General features: G+C 45.2%; 2 protein-coding genes across 2 annotated transcripts in view; both read right to left on the bottom strand.

Moving 5' to 3' along the window:
* Nucleotides 1-1,112, bottom strand: part of xpo4 (exportin 4) — a 49,931-nt gene extending 48,819 nt beyond the window's left edge. The window contains exon 1 of the mRNA XM_035604725.2: nt 1,028-1,112. Coding sequence (XP_035460618.1) covers nt 1,028-1,090 — 63 coding nt within the window. The 5' untranslated portion in view covers nt 1,091-1,112. The remainder of the gene's footprint in view (nt 1-1,027) is intronic.
* A 1,427-nt stretch (nt 1,113-2,539) lies between these two features.
* On the bottom strand, nt 2,540-26,279 carry lats2 (large tumor suppressor kinase 2). Its single transcript, XM_035604723.2, has 9 exons — nt 25,855-26,279; nt 19,842-20,560; nt 11,081-11,213; nt 9,388-10,967; nt 8,487-8,714; nt 8,049-8,403; nt 7,737-7,919; nt 6,939-7,045; nt 2,540-6,473 (listed from the first exon to the last, which is right to left on the bottom strand). Exons 2-9 carry the CDS (start codon nt 20,205-20,207, stop codon nt 5,904-5,906), a joined length of 3,522 nt encoding a protein of 1,173 aa, XP_035460616.2. The 5' UTR covers nt 20,208-20,560; nt 25,855-26,279; the 3' UTR covers nt 2,540-5,903.
* Between the last annotated feature and the right edge of the window lie 449 nt (nt 26,280-26,728).

Genomic DNA, 26,728 nt, shown 5'->3' with positions numbered 1-26,728 from the left:
TGTCTGTGAAATGACTACAGGACTGTCATGTTCAACAACAACAACAACAACAACAACAAGTGGGAGGTAAAGCTCTCCAGTGTTGGCTGCTGTGATTTTTCACATCACCTATTTGGCAGAAGAAGAAGAAGAAGACGAACAAGGAGAAGAAGAAGAACAACAAGGAGAAGAACAAGAAGAACAAGGAGAAGAAGAAGACGAAGACGAACAAGGAGAAGAAGAAGAAGACGAACAAGGAGAAGAAGACGAAGACGAACAAGGAGAAGAAGAACAAGGAGAAGAAGGAGAAGGAGACGAACAAGGAGAAGAAGGAGAAGGAGACGAACAAGGAGAAGAAGGAGAAGAAGAAGACGACAAACAAGGAGAAGAAGAAGAAGTAGAAGAAGAAGAAGAAGAGGAGGCTGTGTAGCTGGTAGCTAATGTCTCCACCACACACACACACACACACACACACACACACACACACACGACATGCACATGGTCGGTCAGTTGGCCACTCCCGGCTCCTGTAGCTGCCCCCATCCGTCCACATGGGGCGGGGGCAGGGTGGAGGAGCAACTGATGGAAACACACGACTGTTTAGTTGTTGTTTTTCTAAAGGAGGCTGGAGGCTGGAGCTCGTGGGGAGTCAACCATCGAACTTGACGGGAACGTTTTACAACAAACAAACAAAAAAAAGGGGGCGAAGTTTCTGGAAACGTGGGTGTCGCGTTGTAAAGTGTCCGAACGTGGGGGAACTGTTGACGGGCGGAGGAGGGCGCGGGTGAACCAAGAGAGAGGAGGAGGAATTATTACTAATCATGCCGGGTTTTTGTTTTTTTTATGCGCCACGCATTTCCCCGGTTTATATAAAAAAAAAAAAAAAAAAAAAAAACTGGACACATTTAAAAACAACAACCGGAGAACCGGCGGCGGTGCCTCCCGCTTCCCCCGCTGCCGCCTCTCAACTCGACCGCCGACACCACGTCGAGACGCGGGCGCCTCCTCCGCCGACGGTTTTCCCGGCGGCCGCGGACTTTTTCCTCACCATTAAAACTTTGGCAGCGCCTTCCAGCTGTGTGATCACTTCTGGTGCACCGACCGCCGCCATCGTCGTCCCTCTCCAATGACGCGCCGCGCGCCGCTCTGCATTGTGGGTACACACAGCGCCTGTGCTGCTGGGTGCCCGTCCGTCCGGCAGGGGGCGCAGCGGTTCAACAGCCGAACCCGCCGCCAACCTCCACGGGTTTTTACTCCAGCCGTGGTTGTGAAATAATAGAATCCAATTAAATGAATTAAATTATATATTTAAAATATAAAAAAATAAAATAAATCTGTGTCGAAGTGAATTTTTTCTTCTTCTTTGAAAGTCACAGAGTTCAGTTAAAACAGTTGGAACGACACAAAGAAGATGTAGAACAATCTCCAAGAGTCAACAAATGCAACAAAAAGATGGGAAAAAAATAACTACAGAGAGACGTGATGAGTAGAAACGGGCACAGAATGGCCGACGACTACAACAACAACAAAAACTGCAGAATAGCTACAAAGTGGCGAATGGCAACTAAAAACCACAAAAACACATCAAGGAGGAGGCATAAAATGGCCACTGACTGCAGCAAATTGACTCAAAAAACTGCAAAATAACTACGGAGACATGATGAGAACAACGAGGCACAAAATGGCCACTGACTACTGCTCAAAAGGACTGCCAAATAGGCCTGTCACCATAACTTATTATTGAAATTATGGTGTTAAAAAGGGTATTATCGTCATTTCAAGACCATTTTTTTAACACTGAATCATGTGAGCTTGTGGTTTAGGCCCGTTGGTCGTCATCCTATATGATTTGTGTTGCAGCTGAGATGAATGTTATCCAGAGTTTAGACTTGTGTTAAGGCAGAACAAGCATTTGAAAGAATTTGAAAAATACTAAGAAATCCATATTATCCGACAGTCTATAGACCAAACCAGTAATTGATTAATCATATGACAAGAACAGCTGAGAGGATTGAAGCAGCGAGAGTAATGTCAACAAACAAGCATGTAGACACAAGGAGTGTTATTGAGGTATGATGACTTGGTTTACACTATCCAACAATAAATAATACTCTAATTAAAATATACTCCACTGCAAGAGTCCAATCTAAATAGTTTAGGTACTTAAAATACATTTAATGATCAAACTTAAAGTAAAATTCTGATCACATTTCAAAATCTGAATTTGATCAGTTTCATGTTGTGGCTTTTATTTTTTTACTTATTTTTTTAGCCTCAAAAGTATCTCAGACATTTGAATTGTAATTTTTATCTTTGTGAAGTACTTTGTGAATGGTGCTATATAAATAAAGATTACTTACTTACAGCTGTTGCCTGATTATTATCATGTCTGCTTTTTTATCAAAGGTCGATTCATTTTTGTTTCAAATAATGTATTGATTAAAAAGTCAATCAATCAATATAGAATTTAAACTTATGACCAGCCTGAAAAATAACACGTACAAATGGTAAATAATGTTTCCGTTCACACATCAAATGCACAGAAATAAAGCACACGAGATTCCAAGTTGGTTAATTTAATTTATACATACATTTTACACACGAGGACTGTGAAAAGCATTTTTACAAACTCTGAGTTCATACATGAATGTAAAAAAGGAGAGAGCCGTCCACATGATGACGTCATCTATAATACTGTGTGGACACACGGGTGTTTGAACATTAGCACAATGGGGGAGGGGGGGAAGATACAAAAAAATATGTATATCTGTATAAATATAAATTCAAGAGTAACAGAGTTGTATCATACATTGAGAAGCGTCGGAGGCGAGCGGACAGGCTCCTTAGAGTAGAAATACAAAATGAAGAAGAAGAAAAAAAGGATACACAAGTTAAGTCTCGTGAGGAAGTCGAATCAAGTCGGTTGAAAGATTGTCAGTCATCACACAATAACAAAACAAAAAGAGCTCACAGACTCTGTGGCACTCGCACACACTCACACACACACTCTCGGTATAAAGCTATTTGTTTTTCACGCAGGAGTTCGTCCTGGTCGACGAGAGGTTTTGGAGAAGTAGGAAAGGAAACGTCTTGGTCAGACGTGTGGACCTGATGGCAGAGGAAAGGAAATAAAAAACAAAATGGATGGAGAAGAAAGCGAGGGAGAGCAACGGCTGCCCTGCTTCAGTTTGCTCAACGGTGTTGCCTTTGAAAAATAAAAAAATAAAAATAATTCACTCTGTGATGTTTAGTTACAATTTTTGAACACTCCAATATCCGAATAAGGTGCGTGGATTTAAACCTCTCTTCCCTTAAAGGAGCCATATTACGCTTCTTCAGCTTTTCCCTTTCCTCTAGTGTGTTGTATAGGTTTTTGTGTGTGTATGTAGAAGGTTCAAGAACAATAATGTTGGTGCGTGTAAACAGAGCCAGTGTGAACGAACGTGCTCCGTCAGTTTCTCCACATCCAGAGTCATAATAAACAGGTCTGTGAGAAAACAGGAGATGATCATAGAGAAGTTAAATCTTTTTAAAGATTGTGCTGCTCACTTTCAGAACACAAGTTGACAGAAAAAAAGCAAATACATTGTCAAGCAAAAATAATAATAATTACAAATGTAACAAATTCTTATCCACACATTTGTCATCACTCACTTCTTTTTCCGCATTCGCTGTCGTTACAAGTCAAATTCTCAATACTGATGGAAACGGGCCGGGTGTTAACGAACGGTCACTGATTGTCGATTAGCGTGAAGCTGCTGCAGCGTGACGTCGTCGTCGCTTAGTTCTGTGAGTAAAAAGTTAAATAACAACTCAAAAAGCTTGTGGTCATTTTGGATAAATAAAAAGAAAAAAAAAATGTACCAAACACCAACTCTTTTATTGAAGTTTTAACCGTTTGTTCGTAAAAAAAATCCCGCCATTTATTCTCTCTCTTTTTTACATTGCCTCACTCCTCTTCCTCCTCTAACTTCTATCTACTCTTCTTCTTTCTGACCCATTAAAAAAGAACCTGTTGACACAGTCTTCCCCCTCCTGCGTTCGGGACCAGCCCGGCCGCACGAGGCGAAGCGCCTGCCGACGAGGTTCCGCAAAACACTGATCATCGTCGCCGTCGTCATCTTCGCCTTTTGGCGCCGAGCGCGACACACACTCCAACATTCATTGAGGAAGGCAAAGCTCGTTGCGTTCAAAACCCAAAGCACACGCGGCAAATTCAACCGTAACACTTCTTTAAGCCAAAAAAACAGGTACACATGTAATAATAATAATAATAATAATAATAATAATGTAAATAATATTAACCACATTAATAAGCAGCATGATGTAACTGAAAGAAAAGAAAAAGAAAAATATATATAAACCAATATATTTGTACATTTCAGTACTAAAAAGCTCAAAAAGATATTAAGTGTTTAGAAAACTATATATAATGTCTTTTTTTTTTTTTACGTATTGCACATAGTCAAACATAGTCACGTGTTTGGCTGTTGTAAGAAACATGTTGCTTTGTGTTGTTGTTGTTGTTGTGATGCCTCTGGAGGACAGAGGAGGCCAAAGCTGTGAAATCGTGCATCTTTGTCAGTGTGTGTGTGTGTGTGTGTGTGTGTGTGTGTGTGTGTGTGTGTGTGTGTAACAACACAGCTCCACTCGACCTGGTGGTTTCCTCCAGGAGAAACTCTGTGCTGTGCTAACAAATGAAGACGTATCATCATTATCCAAAAACAATTTCTCATCCGATCTTCTTGTAATTTAACGAGCAAAAAATGAACTGCACGTGAGGCTTTTACGGTGAAATGTTCTGGTTTTGAAGAGTTCTGGATCAGTCTTGGTAAATCGGACGAAAAAACTAAAAATCTGGCCCGAAGCCAAACTCTCTACACACTCTCTCTTTGCATCTTCCCGTGTAGGTTGAGGATTTTGTTTTGGAGGTAAACATTTGAAATGGTCGGTTCAGAAAACAGAGAATCTGTAAGGGGAAGCTTTTTCTTTTTCTTTTTTTACCAGACACAAAAAGGATTATTTGTAACAACCAAAACTCTCGAGGGGGAGACAAACGTTAAACTTGAACTACAGTTGGCACAAAATGAGGCAGCTGTGGATGTAACAACCCAAAAAAAACATTTTGCTTTGGTTCATTTGTCACAAGTGTTGAAATTTAAACCGAAGACCAGAAAATATATGAATTCTGAACAACTGGATGATGCCAAACGGATAAATTCTCTGAAAATCAGAGGAATCATCCATGAGCGAGAGCTGAACTGAATAAGTGTGTGTGTGTGTGTGTTTGCATGCGTGTGTCTTTGTAGCTTATTTTGCAGCAGCTGTGAAAGAGGCATGTGGCTGACCCCACCCACTTTCCCCCCACTGCCCCCTTCCCCTTCCCCGTGCACGATCAACAGGTAAACTAGTTCCGCTCTTCACATTGCCGTAAAAAAAGCAGCTCAGGTGGAACAGGAAGTGAACTCCCCGTGTCAGACGATCACCGTCGAGGTGTTTTGTTTTTCCTCTCCAATCGTCCGTAAGACCAAGGGGTGGAAGGAATGGGGGAGAAGACGAACCAGCAGCGGTTCCTCTGACCAGAACCGATAGATCCAGTCATCCTCTACGTTCCCGAGGTTCTCCTCGCAAACCTCAACGGTCTCTGAGTTCTGAGCTCTGCTGTCGGTCACACGCTGAATGTTTCGTTTTCTTGGTCCCGGGTCAGGGGGAGTTTTTTTTGTGTATTTGACGCGCTCGTAGATTCCACCAGGTGGCGACGTTCGTCAAAAAACCTGCTCCTGGAACTCAACATGTCAGATATGCATTAACACACACAGACGCATACACAGAGGAAGAGTCAGTGGTGAGTGAGAGGGGTGAGTCACGTAAGAGAACCCGCCCCCCCCCCCGCGCTGCTCAGGGGAAAGTATCAGTCTGCAGCTCTAGACGTACACTGGCTCACATCCCTCCCCCTGCTCTCCCTCCTCCTCCTCATCGTCCTCTTCGTCGTCGTCGTCGTCCTCGTCATCCTCTTGTTCCTCCTCCTCCTCCGGGCCACGGCCGCCGGCTCCGGCGACGCCCGACGGCATCATGCTGGCCTCGGGGGGTTTGGGGTAGCGGAAGGGGCAGCCGTTGTCGTCGAAGAACCTGCGGAAGGTGAACTCGTAGAAGGCGTGCTCCGGGTGCTTGCCGTGCGGCGAGCAGAGAATGTCCAGTGCCCGCGTGCTGTCGCCGCTGTCGCTCCACGCGCCGGGGCCGCCCTCCTCCTCCACGGGGTCGAAGTTGGACGTGTCCATCGGGTGGGCGATCTTGGGCTGGTAGGGCGCCGGCTGCTGCCGCAGGTTGCTGGAGAAGTCCGTCGGGGAGAAGAACGGGTGGGCCTTGATCTCGCCGGCGCCATTGGCGCCGAGCCGCTCCTCCGCCGAGCAGCAGAGGCGAGCAATGATGTCGACGGACTCGGGGCTCAGCTTGACCTGCGCCGGCACCTGCAGCGTGCGCTCCCAGTTGATGACCTGCGGAGGGGGAGGGACACGATACACCAGGTTACCACAGAAACAGTTGTGTCAGGTGCACGTTACGTAATTGGAGTTGACCGAGTCAACAGTCGACTAATGATGCAAGTAGATTATATACAAATTCAAGGCAAAGACGTCACTAGGTGCAAATTTTGTGCCATACTGTCGGGTCATTTGCATAGTGTGAAGCCACGAAATTCATGCCTGTCTCCTCAAGTCGCTGGAGTTGAAATATCTGAACTTGAGCGAAATATACAAATTCCCAGTCGCCATGAAAATCTTGATGCTTTTTTTGTTTTCGTCGCCATTTTATTCTCCTTCCTTTTTGTCACTCAGTCTGAATATTAGTCCAGTCGGTTCTGAACTGATCCAGAGACACAGGCCGACATTCACTCATCCACTAGTCACGGATTTCATTTCTGAATATCAAAGCAAGGACTATTTTTTTCCTTCCTCACTGACCTTGATCTGGGTCTCGGTGGGCGTGGCAGCCAGGAAGGGCGGCTGACCCACCAGCATCTCGAACAGGATCACTCCGACGCTCCACCAGTCGCACAGCTGGGTGTAACCTGCACAAAGGGCACAAGGACATCATGTTAATCTGTTGAAGTTCTCAGCACAATACCCTATATATTTGTTTATACAGACACATAGTGATTGTTTTTTTGTGTTGGTTCAAAAGGAGGCTGAGGGTTTTCACCCTGGATCAACAGTGTAGAAAGTTTTTATACAAAATTCTACAGTTTCCCAACAGATGCTCACCTAAAATATGCTGACATTTAGGCTCACATGTTAGCAATATAGTTATAATTTCATTTTAAATTTAGCACACAGAGGCTAAAGAACCAATTCAACAACAAACAACATGTTGGCATCCAAATATTGACAGGCTCCACGTGAGGATTTTTTTAAATTCACGTTTCATTTCCGTAATCCAAGAATTAAAGCTTGAGTCTAAAGTTGTAGAGAAAATATCTAAACTAAAATAAATGTTACAATAAGTATAAATGTGTTTTTGAAACAAGGAAATGGTTATAAATAAACTAAAATAAAAATTAAATAATTTTCAACCTTGCTTTCGTTATTTTTTAAATGACTAAAAGACAAATGTCAAGTCAAAAACACAAAGCAGCAGCATCTTAACCTTTAAAACCAGATGACGTCTCATTAATTAAGCAGATAAAAAAGTGTATCCGCTGTCAGATGCATAATAATTAATAATCCTTGTTTCAGACACATACACGTCTTCCTGTCACCCACCTTTGCGCAGCAGCACCTCAGGCGCGATGTAGTTTGGCGTTCCCACCAGGGAGTGGGCCAGGCAGCGCTGGTGCTGCCGGTTGGCACGCTGCTCCAGCGTCATCAGCCGGTCGCCACAGCGACAGTTGGACACGTCGTCCCAGAAATCGCTGGGCTCCATGCTGTCCTGTCGGACGTGACTTCCTGAAGACGGAACGGGGAGAAGAGAGTCGATGCTACATTACTGTACTACATAGGTTGTATCCTCTGTTAAAGACGGAGCCATGTAGCACGAGTAAAAACACCGGAGCATCACAATTCACTGCCCCTCACCTTTCTGGTAGTACTTGGAGTTGTGCGTCCAGCGGAAGCCCGTGCACAGGCCAAAGTCCGTCAGCTTGATGTGTCCGTCCAAGTCGATGAGGATGTTGTCAGGCTTGATGTCGCGGTGGATGAAGCCCATCTTGTGGACGCTCTCGATGGCCAGCGTCAGCTCCGCCACGTAGAAGCGCGCCAGCGGCTCGGGGAAGACACCCATGCGGATGAGCAGGCTCATCATGTCGCCGCCGGGGATGTAGTCCATGACGAAGTAGAGGCTGTCGCGGTCCTGGAAGGAGTAGTAGAGGCGCACCACCCACTCGTTGTCCGCCTCCGCCAGGATGTCGCGCTCCGCCTTCACGTGAGCCACCTGGCATCGGAGGAAAGTGTTGAGAACTCATCATTCACATAAAGGTCCAAGACTAATATTCAAACAAACACATATTAAATCACCTGGTTGCGGTTGAGGACGTCTTTCTTGCGGAGCGTCTTCATGGCGTACAGCGCGCCCGTGTCCACCTTGCGCGTCAGACACACTTCGCCGAAGGCACCGATGCCCAGCGTCTTGATTTTGACGAACATGGACTTGTCCATTTTGGCGCGGCGCAGTCGGTTGTAGTTGGACTCCTTCTGGTTCAGCATCTTCCTCATCTGCTCCTGCTCCGCCTCCGACAGACCAGCCTGCGGGGACAGAAGATGACGAGGCGTCGATTAGCAATGGCCTCGGAATGTGGCGGGAGCTGACCCCTCCCGCAGCACCCTGACCCTTTTAGTTGTCGAATTTTATCCCCGTTCTGTTTTTCAACTGTCTGAGTCTGGACTGTGGTATTTGTCTTTCAGTCAAAAGGGGCAAAGGGCAAAGTCATGAGTCACGACAAGCTCGCGCAGAGACACAAATGTGAACTCGCCGACTCCTAGTACCGAGAAAAAAAGAGTTTGTCGTTGATAAGAAAATCGAGGGGGAGAAGTTTTTCTGACAACATGAGATTCTTTATTGATTTGCCACCTGAAGACACATTTTATTCTAATGAACTAAACCAAAATGTACCAAAACTAACAGAGGCCTGGAATTTATAGAAATACCCCGAAGGCCAATAGTATCCAACAAGCAAAGCCACTGGTTTGCTCCATTTGCTCAATGTCTAAAGTTATTTTCTGTGAAACTAAAAGTTTAAAAAAGGTTATTAAGGAGCCCCATACAGAGGTGAGAGCAGAAAATTACAGGATACACAGGACATATACAGCTGCATGACAAAGCAATTTTTTTAATCATTTAAATATTTAAATTCTGTATGTTTTAGTCATTTAGACATTATTAACTTGAGCAGGCTTTGTTGTAAAAATGCCACCTCACCTTGGACATCTCCTGCTCCAGCTGCAGCCGGCGGTTGAGCTTCTGCTGGTGGGTCTTCATCACGTTCTCTATGTGCTGCTCCATGTAAAACTTGAACGCGAACGGCGAGTAGGTCTTGATTCGCGACTCCCGCTTCTCCTCGTCGCGTCCGTTCTTCCTCACGGGAACGGGCGACGTCTGGATCTGCTTCTTGTCCTTCACCGGTTTCTCTCCCTTGCCCAGCTTTGTCTTCTCTTTCACCTGCTGGCCGTCCTCGCCCTTGCCGCTCCCTCCGCTGCTCCTGGCGGCGGGGCTGCCAAGGTCCTGGGCTCCGCACATGGCTCCGGGTCCTTCCTCGCCGGCTGTTCCCGACATGAGCAGACTCTTGGGGTAAGGCGGCGGCGGGCAGCGCGGCTCCTGCGCAGGCTCGAGCGGGTACGTTTCCTCTGGCATGTAGGCCAGAGGTTCTCCTGCGTCCTGGCCCTGAGCGGTCATCCAGCCCGGGTGACACGGCCCCACGGCCGTCTTGGGCTCTGGCCTCATCACGCGGATGCTCTTGACCGGCTGTTGAATGGGCGGGGACGTCACGGCCGTGATGGTGTTCGGGGGCCCCAGGGACGACTCCTGTTTTCCGACAGAAGAAGGTGCAGCCATCGCAGGCCGGACGCCGCTGGGTCCCGCGGAGCGACTGTTGAAGGAGTTGGTTCTGCTGGGGACACGCACCTCCCCCCTGAACGGGCCCTGGGGCTGGGGTTGCCTGGCTGGCGGGGCCCCTTCTGGGCCTGGAGGCCCCGCCCAGTGGTGCTCGTACAGGTCCAGGTTAAGGCTGGCCCTGGACGGCGTCATCAGGCTCTGCGGCAGGTCGGAGAAGTCGGGGCCCATGGAGCCCACCCCACCCGGGGAACGGGACATCATGTGGCCCTGGTGGGAGGTGGGGCTGGCCTGCCGGGGGTGGGAGTGAGGGGGCAGGTATAGGTTGGCGGGGTACCCTCCCCCTCCTCCTCCTCCGGGTCCGTTCTGACCCATGGCCCCTTTCCCCTGCATGTTGACGTAGTTGTCCTGGGGCGCCATGGGGGGCGGTGCCATCTTGTTCTGGAAGGAGGGCGTCCTCTTGACACCGTAGCTCGCAGGCTCCATCATATGTGGCCTGGCGTGACCATAGTCGTAGTGGGGACCTGGGACCGGGCCCCCTGGTGGCTGGGGCTGGAGCTGCAGAGGTTGACCGGGGACATTGTAGCTCATCATGGGCCCGTGCTGCTCCATGCTACCGGGGTAGCCCTTCTGCTGGGCCCCCGGAGGATACATGGTGTTGGCTGGGTTGCTCTGGGCGGCCATCACAGGTGGATAGGAGCCCATGCTGGGAGGTCGACCCATCGGGTTTCCCATGGCAGGGCCCTGTGCTGCACCGGTTGGGGGCATCATGTAGTTCATGACAGGGGGGGCACTCATATATTGTCGGGGCATCTCGCCCTCGGGGCCGTATCCCCCCGCCCCCTCGTACATGGGGGCCCCCATCTGATGGTACGGAGGCATCGCACCTGCCTCACCTGAAGACTCCAGCGAAGGCCGGTGGTCCATTGTGTTTGGCATGCCAGCTTTTCCTATGATGACAATAAGAGTGATTAAATCTTCACCGCCTTGTTGTTGCAATAAAAACGGATGAAGATTAATAAGGTCGTACAGAGAGGATGATGATGAAAGGATGCATTAGTACCTGGTGAAGTCTGCTTGATGACACGGACGATGAGCTCGTTGCGAGGGTCGAGGTAGCCCATTTTGCTGATGTACTCCAGGGCTGCTTCGATGTTCCTGCTCCCTGTCTGCTTCAGCGCCCGAACCGCCATCTCCTGTGACGCACACACACACAAACAAAAAGAGATGTTGAGAAACTTTCTGATGCTTTTTCTCATTTAACAAAAGAAGCAAACATTTATGTTGTCTAAACGTTGGCAACTGAACAAGGAATTAGGTGAATAAGACTCTGGACAATAAGACATTCAGTGCAAGCTTTTGATATGTTTTAAATGTGAATATGAGGCCTTGAAACACGAAAAAAACCAAAAAAAATAAAGCTGCTTTGAAGGTGAGAAGCCGAACATAGAAAACAAACTTTCAAAAAAACCACAGTGACCCAGTAGGTGCTCTTGCACCTGCATCCTCTCCACTTGGGGTCACGTACCAGTGACTTCCTGTGCCCGTCACAACAACACACACCCCAGAAAAATATTTTTAAAAACACCACCCAACCAATGTCAAATTGCTGGAAGAGGATCATTGTTATGGGCGAAAGGGCAACGGCAACGTGCAACAGGTCTGTTTTGTGATGAAAAGGAAATTCCTTCCTCGTTCTTTTTTGGCTTTGGCTCATTTCAGAACCCGCTCGCAGTGAAATATCAAATCTTTCGTTTCAATATAATTTCATTTTGTCGATGAAATTAAAAGCACAGATTGATCTACAGTATGCTGTGATGTGGAGGGGGTGACGTATGTGGAAAAGGATCTAAGGACTGAATGTGGAAGCATTAAGAAAAAAAAAAAGATTCCCGTCTGGCGGCCAACACTTAAATCTCAGATACGGGAGTTTCCCATCATCAGTGATGCACCACCCAAGTTATTAATGTTGACCTAAATCGTAAAAACTTGAATTTGTGGTTTTATTTGCATTTAAAGTTAACTGTGTGTGGCCGAGCAGCATCCACGATTCACGTTGATCGTATCCTCCCTCTTCTTCTTCTTTTCTTCATGCTAAATAATATTTTATTTGACATTTGGCTCCTGGCTCATTCCCTCAGGCGGGGCGGCTGGAGCTCATCCCCATGACTGGCGACTTGTGCTCCAACAGGTGGGGTCACCGCTGGTATGTAGGTCACACATGTGAAAAAAACGTTTGCGGCAAAAAAAAAATGCGAAGGAGTAAACAGTCGGGAGCATTCCATTCCTCCTGCGGTTTACGGCCTTTCACCGTTCCCTTTGGTTCTTGTGTTAATTCAAAAAGGAGGTGGAGGAGGAGATTTAAAAAAAAAAAAAAGCTTTTCAACTCCAGATTTAGAAAGGAGAAATCAATTTTGGATCCACACAGACGCCAGGACACGTAATTGTTACACAGAAAACCAGCTGTGTTGCTGATTTATAGGTTGAAATGTTTGGTTTTATGTCAAGTTAATAAAAAATGAAAAAAAACAGGCAAACAAAAGCCAGAGAGACAGTTTCATGGATTTAAATTATAACGAGGCTTCTGCCTGCAAGTTTTCCGTCTGTTATTCGTTGTTTATCTATATCTCATCCCATGGAGGTTGGATTTTTCTAGATTTCTATTCAATAGGAGAATTCAATGCAGTCATAACTTTTTCTGGTATATTCCGTAGCCACTCATTTACCACTTTCTTTACACGAGTAAAGAAAAACGGGACCCCGAGGTGTAAAGATAAAACAGACTGAGATACGTCCTTCTCCCCTCTCCCGACAACGGAGCGACCCACACCTAGATGAGGAAATCCCCTCGAATGGCACATGACCTCACCGCAAAGACATTTCAACTCAAGACCTCTGCCCTGGGTCGCTCTGACAGCGCCCCTGCTGGCCACACAGAGAAACAGCAGCAACAAATGAAGGACTTGCAGCTGACATCAAGTGTCATGATTTAGTCAAAGCAGGCGGCGTCAAACTCTTCACTTTGCAGCTGCGTGCGAAAGCAGCCGAGGGGCAAATCAAATGTTTTTTGATTTTTGTGAAGTGAGAAGAATATCGTCCAGTAGGACGCCTACAATTTTTTGAACATGATGCCACAATGAACCGTTTTAATTTCTTCCCCCGTATTTCAAGTTCAGGAACTAAAAAGGAAGGAGTGCATTAACATTTAAGGGAAAGAGGTTGTATTTACTCGGTTTTCACTTCAACAATCAATAAAAATCTTTGCAAACACCTGAACTGATTGAATCATTCATGTTCATGTTCACATTCATTATTGAAGTGGTCATTAAAATTTGTACTTTCATCTTATTTTAGCTAATACACATGTAGTTTGACCTTAAATATATATAATAAAAAACAATATCTAACACTATTATAACATGTGCATTATTATTCAGGAGCTACTGCAGAGGTCTGCAACACATTCACACTGCGGCTGCCAGACTTCTAACAAGAACCAGGATAGCCGAGCACATTGTTCCTCGATCTTAAATCTTTACAATGGCTTCAGGATTATTTTAGAAGATTTGAAAAAAAGAAGGAAAAGAAGGGGGGTTGCTGCTGCTAGTTTATAAATCAGCCAGCAGCCTGGTCTATAGCAGTCAGATAAAAGCACCTGGGGTCAGACGCAAAATGGTAGAAGTATAATTTAGCTGCTCGGCAGAAACATACAGATGGAAGAAACTCTGCGATGCTCTTCAACGTGCAGCAACTTTAAAGATCAACTGAGGAGCTTAAATTTCCCCCTCAGTACGTTTTGTGCAACTTATTACTGGACTGAAATGGTTTGTTGTTGCGTTTCTTTGTCTACTTGTATTTGAAATAAGATATTTTTGTACTTTTATTCATTTGAACTAATTTTATTTTTCATCTTCTTCATTGTTTTACATGATTTTCTTAACACTCCAGTCCCATCAAGACCCTCTAAGGATAAACGGTGAAGATAATGGATGGATGGAAGTTTTTCTTAAGTAATTCTTCTTGACCTTCTGTGTAAAATTAGCATACATATATCATGGTCGTAACCGTTTTTGAAGCTGGTGCAAAATACCTTAGGTTGTCATCTAACAACAGGGGCAACAAATATGCAGAGTGAGAGGAAACGCACAAAATGCTCAGGAGAGGAGGTTTTCATCCCTGTTCCGCCATTTTGTGCCCCTTCTTCCTGTGGTTTCTCAGACAGACTGGCTGCCCCTTGTTCATCAGGAGAAAACTAAATCAAAACAAAACAGCTTTTAAAAGTAGAGAACTCTCGTTCAGTGACCGTGGGCACAGTTCTCTCCCAGAGGCAGGAAATACCAAGGCCACACACTCTCTCTGCCTTCGATAGTGTGTGTGTGTATGTGTGTGTGTGTGTTTGTGTGTGCGTGTGTGTGTGTGCGTTGTCCAACACAGTGCATCTACTATCCAACTATAGGTGTAAATATACTAAAGCATGCAGCGTTGCACATGCCTGCCATCGCATATGCATGTTCATACACACAAATAACTGTACGTCCCTGGACCCAAGACTGACCGACCGACCGACCGACCGACCGACCGACCGACCACACACACACACACACACACACACACACACACACACACACACACACACACACACACACACACACACACACACACACACACACACACACACACACACACACACACACACACACACACACACACACACACACACACACACACACACACACCACTGTTTATACTCCGTTTCCTGTGTGTGTACGTGGATGTGTGTGTGTCTGTTGCATTCCTGTGTAGCCAGCAGAGAGCCGCCCAGTAATGTCACATCATGTCCCTCCCTCTCTCTCAGTCCTTCTTTCTACCTCGTTTGCTTTTCTCCAAACGCTTCACTTTAAATCTCTTGGCACCGTGATGATTAAGTCCAGTATCACAGAGATCTATGTGGATTTTACAGGGTTAAGGGAATTTCTGTCTTTAGTAGATAAAAAAAATGTATAGAGCTGAAAGAATTACAACAGTTGTGCGAATAACGGTGCAAAGTTTTCACACAGGTGAAGGTGTTCCACTTAACTGTGCACAAAAACAAATACAGAATTTCTCAGATTATCAGACACATTCTTTTCTGAGAATTAGATTTGAAGCAAGTGGTGGTCGTCTCACATCAGAGGCCCGAGACAACGACGTTTCACATCACCAGATATTCCTTTTACAGAGAATATTGCATTATGGGCTGTTTGCAGCCTTGATGTTGCTCCACCTTCGGCGTTGTTATAAATGAGGAGCAGGAGGATTCCGTGTTTAAATGATTCAATTAAAGACTTTGACTGATGTTCTGGAAACGGCAACAACGTTGTTTGCCAGCTGATTTTCAGACGCACACCTCTTCTGATGACATCACTCTAACCCTAGCTGCTGCGGTCGACTACTCGCTCCAAAAATCACATTTGATCGGATAAATTCAATTCCAGCTCAAGGTGAGGCATCAAAAATATTTCAGTGTTTCACAGGAAGATGTAGAATTGAAGTTTTGACCAAAACATCACATTGTTGAGCACAGAAAATGAGAAAAAAACTGAATTAAAAGAGAACTGTGGCGATAGAAGATAATAAATGTTATTTATCTCAATAAATGTTCAATCTTTTGCATGACAGAAAAGTCTTTGAAAATAAGAAGTAAATTTTTGGTCTAAACATTCCCTCAAATATATAAACTGACATTTAACAGTTCAAAGTTGTTCCTCTCTCAGATCGTATGTGCATGTGCGTGTTTGTGTGTGACCCTGGCTGTCATGGTGACAGATGTTCCCTACTCACATTCCTCAGACCAGGAAGCAGGAATTCTCACACACACACACACACACACACACACACACACACACACACACACACACACACACACACACACACACACACACACACACACACACACACACACACACACACACACACACACACACACACACACACACACACACACACACACACACACACACACACACACACACACACACACACAGAGAGGGAGAGCTATTTGCAATCTGCATAGTCCCTCTCTCTCCCTCTTTTCTCGAAAAAATATCCAGGATGTATTTTCGCTCCTGTCATAACGGTTGCGGGCTGCGTGCCACCGACGTATGAACGCATAATCACCGGCCGACCAACTCTACACACAGATGTACACTGCTTGGCAGACTGACGAAACACACACACACTCCTTTTGGTTTTTTTGCACAACTGTGATGGTCAACAACATTATCCTCCTGAATTTTGACCAAACCAGAAACACATTCCCTTCAAATCAAAGCCACATGGAGGACGTTCAGGAGCAGCAGAGGGCAGTTGGACGGACTCGCCGAGGGGAGCGTACAGTACACACGTCATTTACACGAAGCCTGCCCCGTCTTTCTCTCAAACAAGTGTACAGTAACGCTGGAGTGAGTTTTCCTCCTCAACGACAAACCATTACAGTGTGAGCCGGGGAAAAGCTGAAGTACACATCACGAAGGCTAACAAACAAACTGCTTCCAGGTCACGTTCAGGCGAAAACATCCCTCATCGTAACGATGAGGGATGTTTTCCAGATTTCTTCGCAACCATAGTTTGTCCTGAACCTACAGCAGAAGGTCTGAGAGGATCGTCAAAAAGCTCACGGAGGGAAAATGTTTCCCTTCACTTCCTCTTTCCCTGTCATCTCGATGCGTGGCATGTCACTACATCCCCCCCCCCGCCCTTACTCCCCCTCCAAAACATTTCCTCCTTTGAAAAAAAGAAAGAAAAGGGGGGGATTATGTAACGAGCCACACTGCTGGTTTCAAATGGAAGAGGACAGGAAAGGGGAAGAGGAAGAAGAGGATCCATAGTGGTGTGAAAATGGCGGCCTAGTTTATTTCGTTTTTGAATTATGAACTTTCCTCTCATGCATCCAAAGATCACGTGCATGTGGGCGGTCAGTATTTCTGATTTCAACTTTTTGACAAACATTAGCTGTCGTGAAGCAGTTTAAAGCTGCAACGAACAGTCAATTAATCCATTAATTGATTGCCAACTATTTCTAAAAGCGTCGATGAATAACTTTTGGCCACTTTTTTTAAGGCAATATGCAAAAAAATGTGATTGTTTGAAGTTACTCAAAGATGAGAGTTTGAAGTTTTTCAGTGTCTTCTGCATTTTGAGAAAAAATCCCCTCGGACTATATCTGGATCAATCAGTCCTTCACTACTCACTGGCATTTTCTGGACAAAACAAACCGTCGATTGATTGATTGACTTTGTGGGCGCGTGTTGTCTGAGGTCAGGTTTGGAGCCTCGGGGGGAAAAGAAATTAAACATGCACATAAAGTTTTTTTAAAAACCTTTTTAAACGCCGTCTGAAATTTAATCAACCGAAATCTTTATCTGTGTAATAAAGGAAAAAATGGAAAATTAATGCAACCGCCCTGCCACAGGCTACGTCCCTTGTTCTGTTGGAATTTAACAGCCTCGTAAAAACAAACTCCGCTCTGTGTTCTCGCATCGTGGACTTTATCTTGAACTAATGTGTTTGTGAATGTGGAATCATCGTCTGAGGGGAAAACTTTGCCCGGAGCTAAAAATCAGTGTTGGATTCTTTATTGCTCACTTTGTTTGTTTTTTATATTATTGAATCAGTTCATGGTTTATTCATTCTGTGCAATGAATCAATCAAACATAATAACTCAACACCGGCGGATCTACAGACACACACGGGGACAAAGACTGGGGACGGACGGAGCGCGAGCGGGCGACGCGTTGGGTGGCGACGCGTTGGGTGGCGACTCGTCTGCGTCGGGAGGAACTGTTCCACCCTGTTGCCATTGAATGTTCACTTCCTGTTTGTATTGACTGGGCCCACGCCGGGCTGGTCCGTCCACAGTGGTGGCGGCCATGGAGGAGCTAAGGAAATGGCTGCCGCTGCTGTTATTTCCCAATAAACCTGTAATCTTTAAAGTTTTTAGGGTCAGTAAAGGATAATGTTGAAAGCACTATCAAATATCAACATCTAGATACCAACTTTTGCAACCGATCTTAAAAGTGTGACAAAACTATCACAGTAAAATTAGAACCGAGTCACATTTGCTCTATGAAACAGATAAAGACTTCAAACATAACATAATCGTTGTCTCTGAGAAATACTATAGACTGTTATAAATACCACACCTATGATATAATTGTAACAAAACATAAAAAAATTGTAGTTAAAATAAAAAATAAAAGCATATTTTTTAATTTTATTTTTTATAATTGTCACCAGCCTTCCGATTTCCTTTGTCAGGACAGATAAGGGACAGCATCAGATGGAGTTGGGTCAATTTAAAGCAACACATGACCTATTGCGACACGTGAAATATCTCATATGTCATATCAATATCCTTTGTGTACTTAGCAAGTCTCTGTCGTTTCGAGAGTAAAAGTCAGTCCAGGCATGTAAAACAAGATGCAGAGCGAAAGCCCTATTGTCAGCAAACACCCGAAAAACAAGCGGACGTCTTTGGCTGTGATAAGTAAAAAAAAATAATTGGATTTTGACTCCTCGTCGCAGCTTCATAACTGCACTGTAGCAGGCGAGGATTTCTTTTCGCAGTGCCGTGCATGGGCTTGAGCGGAGCATTCTTCACATGCCGAGCTCCATCATCATCATCATCATCATCATCATCACCATCATCACAGGGGCCCGTCCCCGAGTTCTTTAACCACTGAGGGACCAGATCTAAACTGGAACTGCTGCACTTTGTGACGACATCCTGCGATTTCAATTGTTTGGCCAAGTTGTCCCTGAAACTTTGCTCGTCTCGTGCACATTAAGTGGGATGATGTCACAGATGCAAAAAAAAAAAAAATGCAGACGTGCTTTTTCCCTTTTGCAGTGAATCATGAACCAGAAGGTGGTGGCACATATTTCGTCTTCTAACAGAACACTGTGGCGACAACGGTCAAACTATTTCCATTTCCAAACTGGAGCTCTGAAGACGGGGGATACAATGTTGTGGTGTGTGACCCCGGGGTACGTCAGCTCTCCCTCGACCCCTGATTAACAGGATCCACATGACTCCTTCACTCTGTGGTTTCTGGTCGGTGAAGGTGGAGAAGTAGCGCAGGCGCTCACTTCCCACGGAACCTCCTCTCTCTCTCTCCTCCTCAAGTCTTCCACAGAGGCGTTCGATGGACAGACGCTCCACAGTAAAAGGCCAAAACAGCCCCGGTTGGAGAAATCCACCCCGATATTTCAACATTTCAACGCTCAGGCCTGAGTTACGCAATCGCGGCACTATACACTTGGCGAGAACGGCGTTGAATATCTGAGTGGAGTTTGCAGCACAGCACAACCTGCCACTCCAATTCTTGTGAATGTCTCATGCATCATGGCTCCCAAAAAAAAACAAAAAACGTCTGTATAGAAGGAATGCAACTGAATGTCATCGAATCAACAGCGCCAGATTTCATAACTTCTTCCTGTAACTCTGGTTGTAAAAATAAAAAAAATAAAACAAAATTAATCTGGCCACCTGGAGTGTTCAAGTTTAATTGAAAATACAATTTTTTTTGTTGTTGAATGTAAGAAGATTAATTTTTCATACATAGTGAATTTTCTAGAAATTACATTTTTGATAAAATATCCAACTTTTTGTTAAGTTTTTGTTTTTTGTGGCTAATCTCGTTAAATTTCCGATAATCTAATATTATTTTAGAGCAGATTTACAAAATTGCCTGCAAGGCACCAATACAAGTAGATACAACTACCACACACACACACACACACACACATAGTATAAGCGCGCACACACACACACACTCTGGGCTCACCTGGTCGCAGCCGGCGTTGACCAGCTCCTGCAGCATCTGCCGGTTCACCTCCCCGGCGCCGGCGGGGTGCCCCGACCCGGACGACGGGCCCGACTCGTTGGCGAAGGGCATGAGCGACTTGCGGATCTCCCGCAGGGCGTTCTGGTAGTTGTTGAACTTCTGCGGCGGCCGCAGCTGCTGCTGCCGGCTGGCCGCGTCCTTGCCGCTCTTGCAGTCGGCCCCTCGGCCGCCATCGCTGCGGGAGCTGCCCCCGTGCAGCGCCTGGCTCACCAGCTTGGCCGGCTGCTTCAGGCCCTCCTTGATCTCCTGCAGCCGCTGGCGCGTGTTGCCCACGTACGGGGCGGCGGGGAAAGTCTTTGGCCTCATGGCCTCTCAGTGCCACGGCACAGGCACCTACTCTAAAAACACGCGCGCGCGCACACACATACACAAACTGCTTGACACTCGCTCCCCGACACCCTCCGAGGATCCCTTTCAAGCTGACCTAAATAGATTTTATAAAAAGTGTCCCGCACAGATCTGGGAGGCACTCCTGTGGCGTCCCTTATATTTTTGTTTGCGTCTCTCTCTCTCTTTGTGTCCCCGATTCCTGCGTGATGTGGGGATACTACAGGCATTCCATGGTGTGGCTTTCAAGGCTCAGGTTCCAGCTTATTCCAGGAAATGCAGCCGGTCACGAGGGCACCGCGGAGCCAAACCATGATGCTGCCAATCTGCGCCTGTGGAGGAAGGGACACAGTTTTGAGCAGGAGGAATGTGGACAAGTATATAGTGTGTTTTCTTCTCTCTCGCGTTTCTAAAATTTAAAAGGCAACACTGGGTTGTTTACATCACGAGCACAGGAGGAAAAGTAGTTGTGCTTTTAAATGAGTGAATCAGATATGAAAACGGACATCAGAGTAGAATAGTTGTAAAAGAAGGTTAAAGGCCTTGGAATTTTAAATATGTCAGTATTTTGAAGCCAAAATTACTACTTTTAATACATGTTGTTGCATGTTGTACATTTTATCAGTGTATGGCTGCAACTAACCATTATTTTCATTATCGGTTAATCTGTTGTTTGGTCCATAAAATGCCGAAATATGTCGATCGTGTTTCCAAGGTGATGTTTTGTTTCGTCCACACACAAAAGATATTCAGTTTACTGTCACAGAGGATCAAAGAAACCTGAAAATATTCACATTTAAGAAGCTGAAATCAAAAAACTCTTGCAGCTCTATAGCAGCGCATTGGAGGACGTCTTCAAATGTCTAATTTTTCTGATCAGTCTGAAATCAATAAAATGTTTTGATACAACAACAACAAAAACACACAAACAAGAGAATATCCTCACTTTTTGAAGATTTGATTTGATTTTCTGTCAATCAGCTAATCGTTTCAACACTGCAGGTTTTTTCACGCGGCCCTGTCTGCAAACTGAGTATATGACTGTGGATGTAAACACATCAGCTGACGTGATCAGCTGTTATCTGTCTCTTCCAGCCTGATTTCATCACGTTGACCGTCACAATCACCACATGAGACCAGCAGTTAAGAGACTGGTGCAACCTGGATTTCAGCACTGGTCCATACCAAATGCAAAATGCAGGAATGTCAGGGGTCATAAAATGCCACCTGACCTCCACCCCCCGCCCGCATCACATCTATGCATAGTTGCGGTTGCACAAGTCAGGCCCTGTTGCTGCATTCTTGTGCTGCGTGGTCATCAGTAAACACCCCGGTGAGAGCGCTGGGCTCTGAACGTGGGGGTCAAAACAACAAGCCCGCGATGCTCCCCTGTGATCGGACATTCAACACCGTTTGACAGCCTCATCTGCGGGGAACATACTCCGCATTCTGCCACAGGAGCGCTACTCCCCCCCCCCAAGATGGGATGACGTGGGGAACAAATGCACATGTTTTCTGTCAGACGCCGTCCGTCCGTACGTACGTACGCGAGGGTTCGACACCGCAACGTGAGACGTCGGGGGGATGTGTGCAGCGTTTGGATGCGGCACCAAATAATAAAGACGAGAGAAGACGAGACTGAAGAGGAGTCGTGTCGATAGCAGTGTTTTTGTACCGAGGCTGTGGGAAGCTGATGTTCTGTGAACTATATAGCTTTAATCTAAAAATGACAAAGATTCAGTGCATTTGTCCTGATGGATAAGTCTATGGAAAAAGAATGTAGATCATGCTTGGAGGGGGAGGGGTTCTAAGTTTAAAAAAAATTGTTGAACTTTGACCCCGAGCTGGATTATCTGACCTTTGTGGGTGCAGCAAATCGTTGCTGAGCGCTGCATGAGCTGACACTTGGGTTTAAAACTGAGTTAGCCTTCTGGATTGTTGCAGAACTCTTTAATAACAAACTGACCTGAGGAAAAAAAAGGATGGGCCCATTTGCTTGGTTGAAATATCAGCTAGCAGATGCGGCTACTGTGCAAATCAGTGTTTTACAGTGAGAACTTTGGCGCTGTGCAACAACAAACGATGGAAAAGAGCTCACTACGATGAAAATCTATCTGATTATTTCATGTGATTTCACACATTTACCATATGGATATGAAAAAAATATGTTTTAAAGCAACTATCGAGGAGATGCGGAGGAAAACTGGGACCAAGTGGCCGAACATGAGAAGCTGCTGAACGACTCCCACCCGCCTCCTCCCTGGCGGTCTCCATCCCTTTGGGCCATTTACAAGAACGACACAGCAAATCACTGTCTGCACAGATGAAACTCTGCATCTAGACAAAAACATGTTGTTTTTTTGGGGTGGGAGACGGCGCAGGGTGGGGCCACACCACCACGCTGCATAAATGTTGCCCCCATCTCTGGGATCTCTTTGCCTCCATTCCTGCGATGCTTCAGGCGCCGCGTCTGACCCACGAGCATGCCATTCCACAAGTGACTACAAGTCAAGTCATACCATCGTTGAATCATGGGACAGACGACTCTGACCGAAATAAACCCCCCCAAAAAAACAAAAAGGTCTATGAATGATCTTTGTCTGGGAACAGGAGGGAGGAGGGAGGGAGGGAGTTTGGGGGGGATGGTCTAACCCTTAAAAAAGTTTTGGCCAGGAAAAGAAACTACACAACCATGTGTGAAGATATGTCTCTGCTGAAATCCACACCTCCTACACACAGCGTACTTAACACTCTCCATCAACTTAATCTTAAATCTTAAAATCTTGATTTCTGTCAAATAAGAATTTTAACATAATGCCACTTGCTTTGACAATTGCAGAAGTGACATTTTCAAATAAAATAAAATATCACAACAAAAATATCGGTGAATTACGCTGCTTTGCATGGGAAGAATCAAATGTTGTTTTTTTTCATGTTTTCAGCTGAAAGTCAAAGCTACTGTACAATGGGAGTCACTTTAATGTGCAGTTCATCTAACGGCCACTAGATGTAGACTCCAAATGAACTAAAGTGGATGAAAAAAAAACACATTTCTACAAAAAGATATAATTTTCCACAAGATTTTAAAGAGCTAAAAGAATCAAAAGCACTTTTCATCATGTGTGTTTCTTTGTAGTTGAATTTCATATGTAGTTTTGTAAAGTTTTAGAAACAGGATTCCGTCCCGTGTCCCGTCACACTGAGCCGAGCTGCTCCGCTCAGGTTTCCCCCCACTTTTGCCAAAATACACTGTCGTAAAGGCTGTTGATTTATTTTCCCCTTCTGACAATATCCAGGAGAAGAAATATGCTCCGAGATTTTTACCTTTTTTTTCCCCAGGAAAGAATATTTGGTAAAGTTCCCAGAGATTCAAATTGATAGATTTCGGGTTATGGACAAACTTCCTCAATGTCAACTAGTGAAGCCCCAGATTTGAAGGGCGGCTAAGATAAGTATATAAAGTCGAGAGTATGATGGAGAAAACAAAACAGAAAGGGAAAACAACAAAAACTACTAAATGAATTCCATAAAGCAACAAAAATAAGGAAGCACAAGTTGAACTTTGTGTCGACTGCTATCGGGCAAATCTAGTGGCACGGACTGAACGCATATCTTTTGATTTTACCATATTTATACGGACAAAGAAAAAAGCTTGAGGGGGGGGGGGAGTCTGCAGCCGAGAGAGAAAGACTTCGTCTGTGAACTACTGGAAAACAGAAAAGCTCAAGTTGTGTGTAAAAAAACTAAACAAAAAACGCTCCCGGGAAGATTATTTCAGCGCAGTGACTTTTCGCAGTTCATCCAGTGTATAAACTTCAGCGTGTGATCGGAGCTCCAGGTTCGTTGCTTTCATGCATACGTCTACACACCCGCGGTGTTCATGCATCTTCAAGAGGAACAGACACACAGGCACGACCTTGGCCCAAAGAAAAAGCACCAGAGAGTTTACGTCCCCTCATCCCGCCGTCAGCCCGGTTTGTCGCTTCATCCCCAGAGCGTTGAGGGGAACCTGGTTAACCTGCTGGTGCACAAATGGCCGCCACAGCATCTGCCAGCATCTGTACCGTCTTGCAGTCCAGTGGCTGTTCTTCTCTCGGCCGCTGCCGTTCGCCCTCTCTCTGACAGATGACTCTGCACATGAAGCCTGACACAATTGAATCCAGCTGTGGTCCCCGATACCTGATGACGCACCACCATCACACAGCACTTCAGCATAAAGGGCCCGATTGTTTAAAAAGAAAAAGGAAAAAATCGGTTTTAGAAAACGTGACTTTCTGCCTCAGGAAAAATGAAACTGAGCAAGAAGAGGCGAAATAAAACTCTGGTGCCGTTTATCTGATTAGTCAGCGTCCCTGCTGCGATTCTTCACGAATAAAGAAGACAACACTTGAACTGACGGGACCAAACACTGCCGACTGCTTAATGTAGAGGAAGTGTGTGTGTGTGTGTGTGTGTGTGTGTGTTAGTGACACACCTGAGTGAAGCACGTGGTTGCACCAGTGCCAACATGTGCAGGAGTTAAGGATTTAGAAAACAAACCATCATACATGCATCTGCATTAGCCGATCAATATCGGCATCCCCGCGTATGTTTTTTCCGATATTAAAATCTTTTATTGTACAGAATCAACGAGGCAGAATAAAAAAATTGGCATTAAAGTTTACATTTGAGGTGAAATCAAAAATTATGTTTATTTCCTTAATTCAAGTTCTATATACTTGGTCGTATTTGCGTTTTCCTTTTTGTTTATACTTATGATAAAGTTTACAGCTAAACTAAAATATGAAGACTCAATTACATTTATTTGTCATAAAGGTATAATAACGACATTTTAAGACATGATTGACAGATTAAAATATATAAATATATCGTGATATCGACATCGGCCCCGCCCCCCGCCCCCCCAACCAAAAAAATCCATATTGGTCGATCTCTAATCTGCATGATCAATCAAATTCCCACCCCTGGGGGGAAAAAGAAAAAAGATACATATATATATATTTCAAGAAAAGATATATATATATATATATATATTTTTTTTTTACTTGAATGCCACAAGACTCAAATAATATTTCACCAATCATGTTATCTATGAGAAATAAAACTTGATCCCCTTTATTTATATTGTATAGAAAATGGACTCAGTGGAGTTAAAGGTCCCCTGCAAAAAACAAAACAAAAACGTTGCTATTTTAACATAACTGCAATTACTTGAAATTATCACCAACGCGGTAAAAAAAAATTATTTTTTTTTTAAACTGGATTTTTCTTTTTCTTTTTCACAAACTTCAGTGTTTCCGGAGCTTTTAACACAAACCGTTACAAAATGGTGTCGCTCTGAATCTGTGAAGTCAAGTTTGTTCCTAACCCCTGTTTTCACGTCCTGTGGCCTTCTCACTGTCCCGGGCTGGGGAGGGGAGGGAGGGGGGGGGGGGGCACCACCAGAACAGCCCCCCCCCCCCCCCTCCCTCCTCCCCCCGCTGCAGAACGACTTGACTCTTAACCCCCAAAAGAGTTGAGGAGAAGAAGAAGAAACTTCTCTTTTATCCTCCATTTTAGCAGACTCGTGACAGAACCGTCCGCGGCCCCGCCGCCCCCCTCCCCGCAGAAGACCTCTCTCACTCACCATGTGATCGGGGAGCAGCGAGGAGAACGCCAGGTTGTTGTTTTCCCCTTCCTTCCTTCCTTCTTCTCTGTGGTGGCCGCGGAGGCAGAAGAGAGGAGAAGAGAATCCGGCGACTTCGCCGATGAAAAAGGGGGATAGAAAAAAAAAAAAAAAAAGTCCCCGGTTCTCCGGAGCCGCGCGCGGCGGGCGAGTCGACACTCCGGCGGCTCAGAGGAGGAGGACGAGCCGTGTGGATGTGATGAAGCGAGCCTCCATTTTCTCCCCGGGCTCCGGACAGCGGCGGCGGCGGCGGCAGAAGAAGACGAAGAAGACGAAGAAGAAGAAATGCAGCACAAAGTTGGACACTCGCTGCATTGTTCACATTCCTCAGGGTCACGTGACGGGACCGACGCACGTCAGCAAGCCCGGAGCACGGAGATCGTCTCTGACGAACACGATCCACTCCTGGGCTGGTTTTCTCTGTGCTACTTTATTATTGATCCCCGAGCTGGGGGAACTCCGGTGTTACAGCAGCAGTTACACACAACACACCTTACGAATTATATATACATCATATATATTTAAAAAAAAAAGTTAAAATATACGAATTGCAATAAATATAATGTATTTACATGAAATACCAATCTCAATATATTTCAATGTGCAGTCCTGCTTACAAGGTATGCATATATATCTTGTTTACATTCTATATACATTATTGCTATTTATATCCTCTTATGTTAACGTTGCATGTTTCTAATATTTTCTTTCTATTGGGATTGTGTGTGTTGTGTGCCTGGTGCCTTGCAGCTGTATCACTGGAATTTCCCAGTTTGGGATCAATAAAGTACATCTATCGTTGTTCACTTAATAATTACTAATTAAGTGACAAATA

The sequence above is a fragment of the Scophthalmus maximus genome, chromosome 14 (assembly GCF_022379125.1).
Source record: "Scophthalmus maximus strain ysfricsl-2021 chromosome 14, ASM2237912v1, whole genome shotgun sequence".
NCBI classification, from domain to species: domain Eukaryota; kingdom Metazoa; phylum Chordata; class Actinopteri; order Pleuronectiformes; family Scophthalmidae; genus Scophthalmus; species Scophthalmus maximus.
This window is presented reverse-complemented; position numbering and strand designations above follow the sequence as displayed.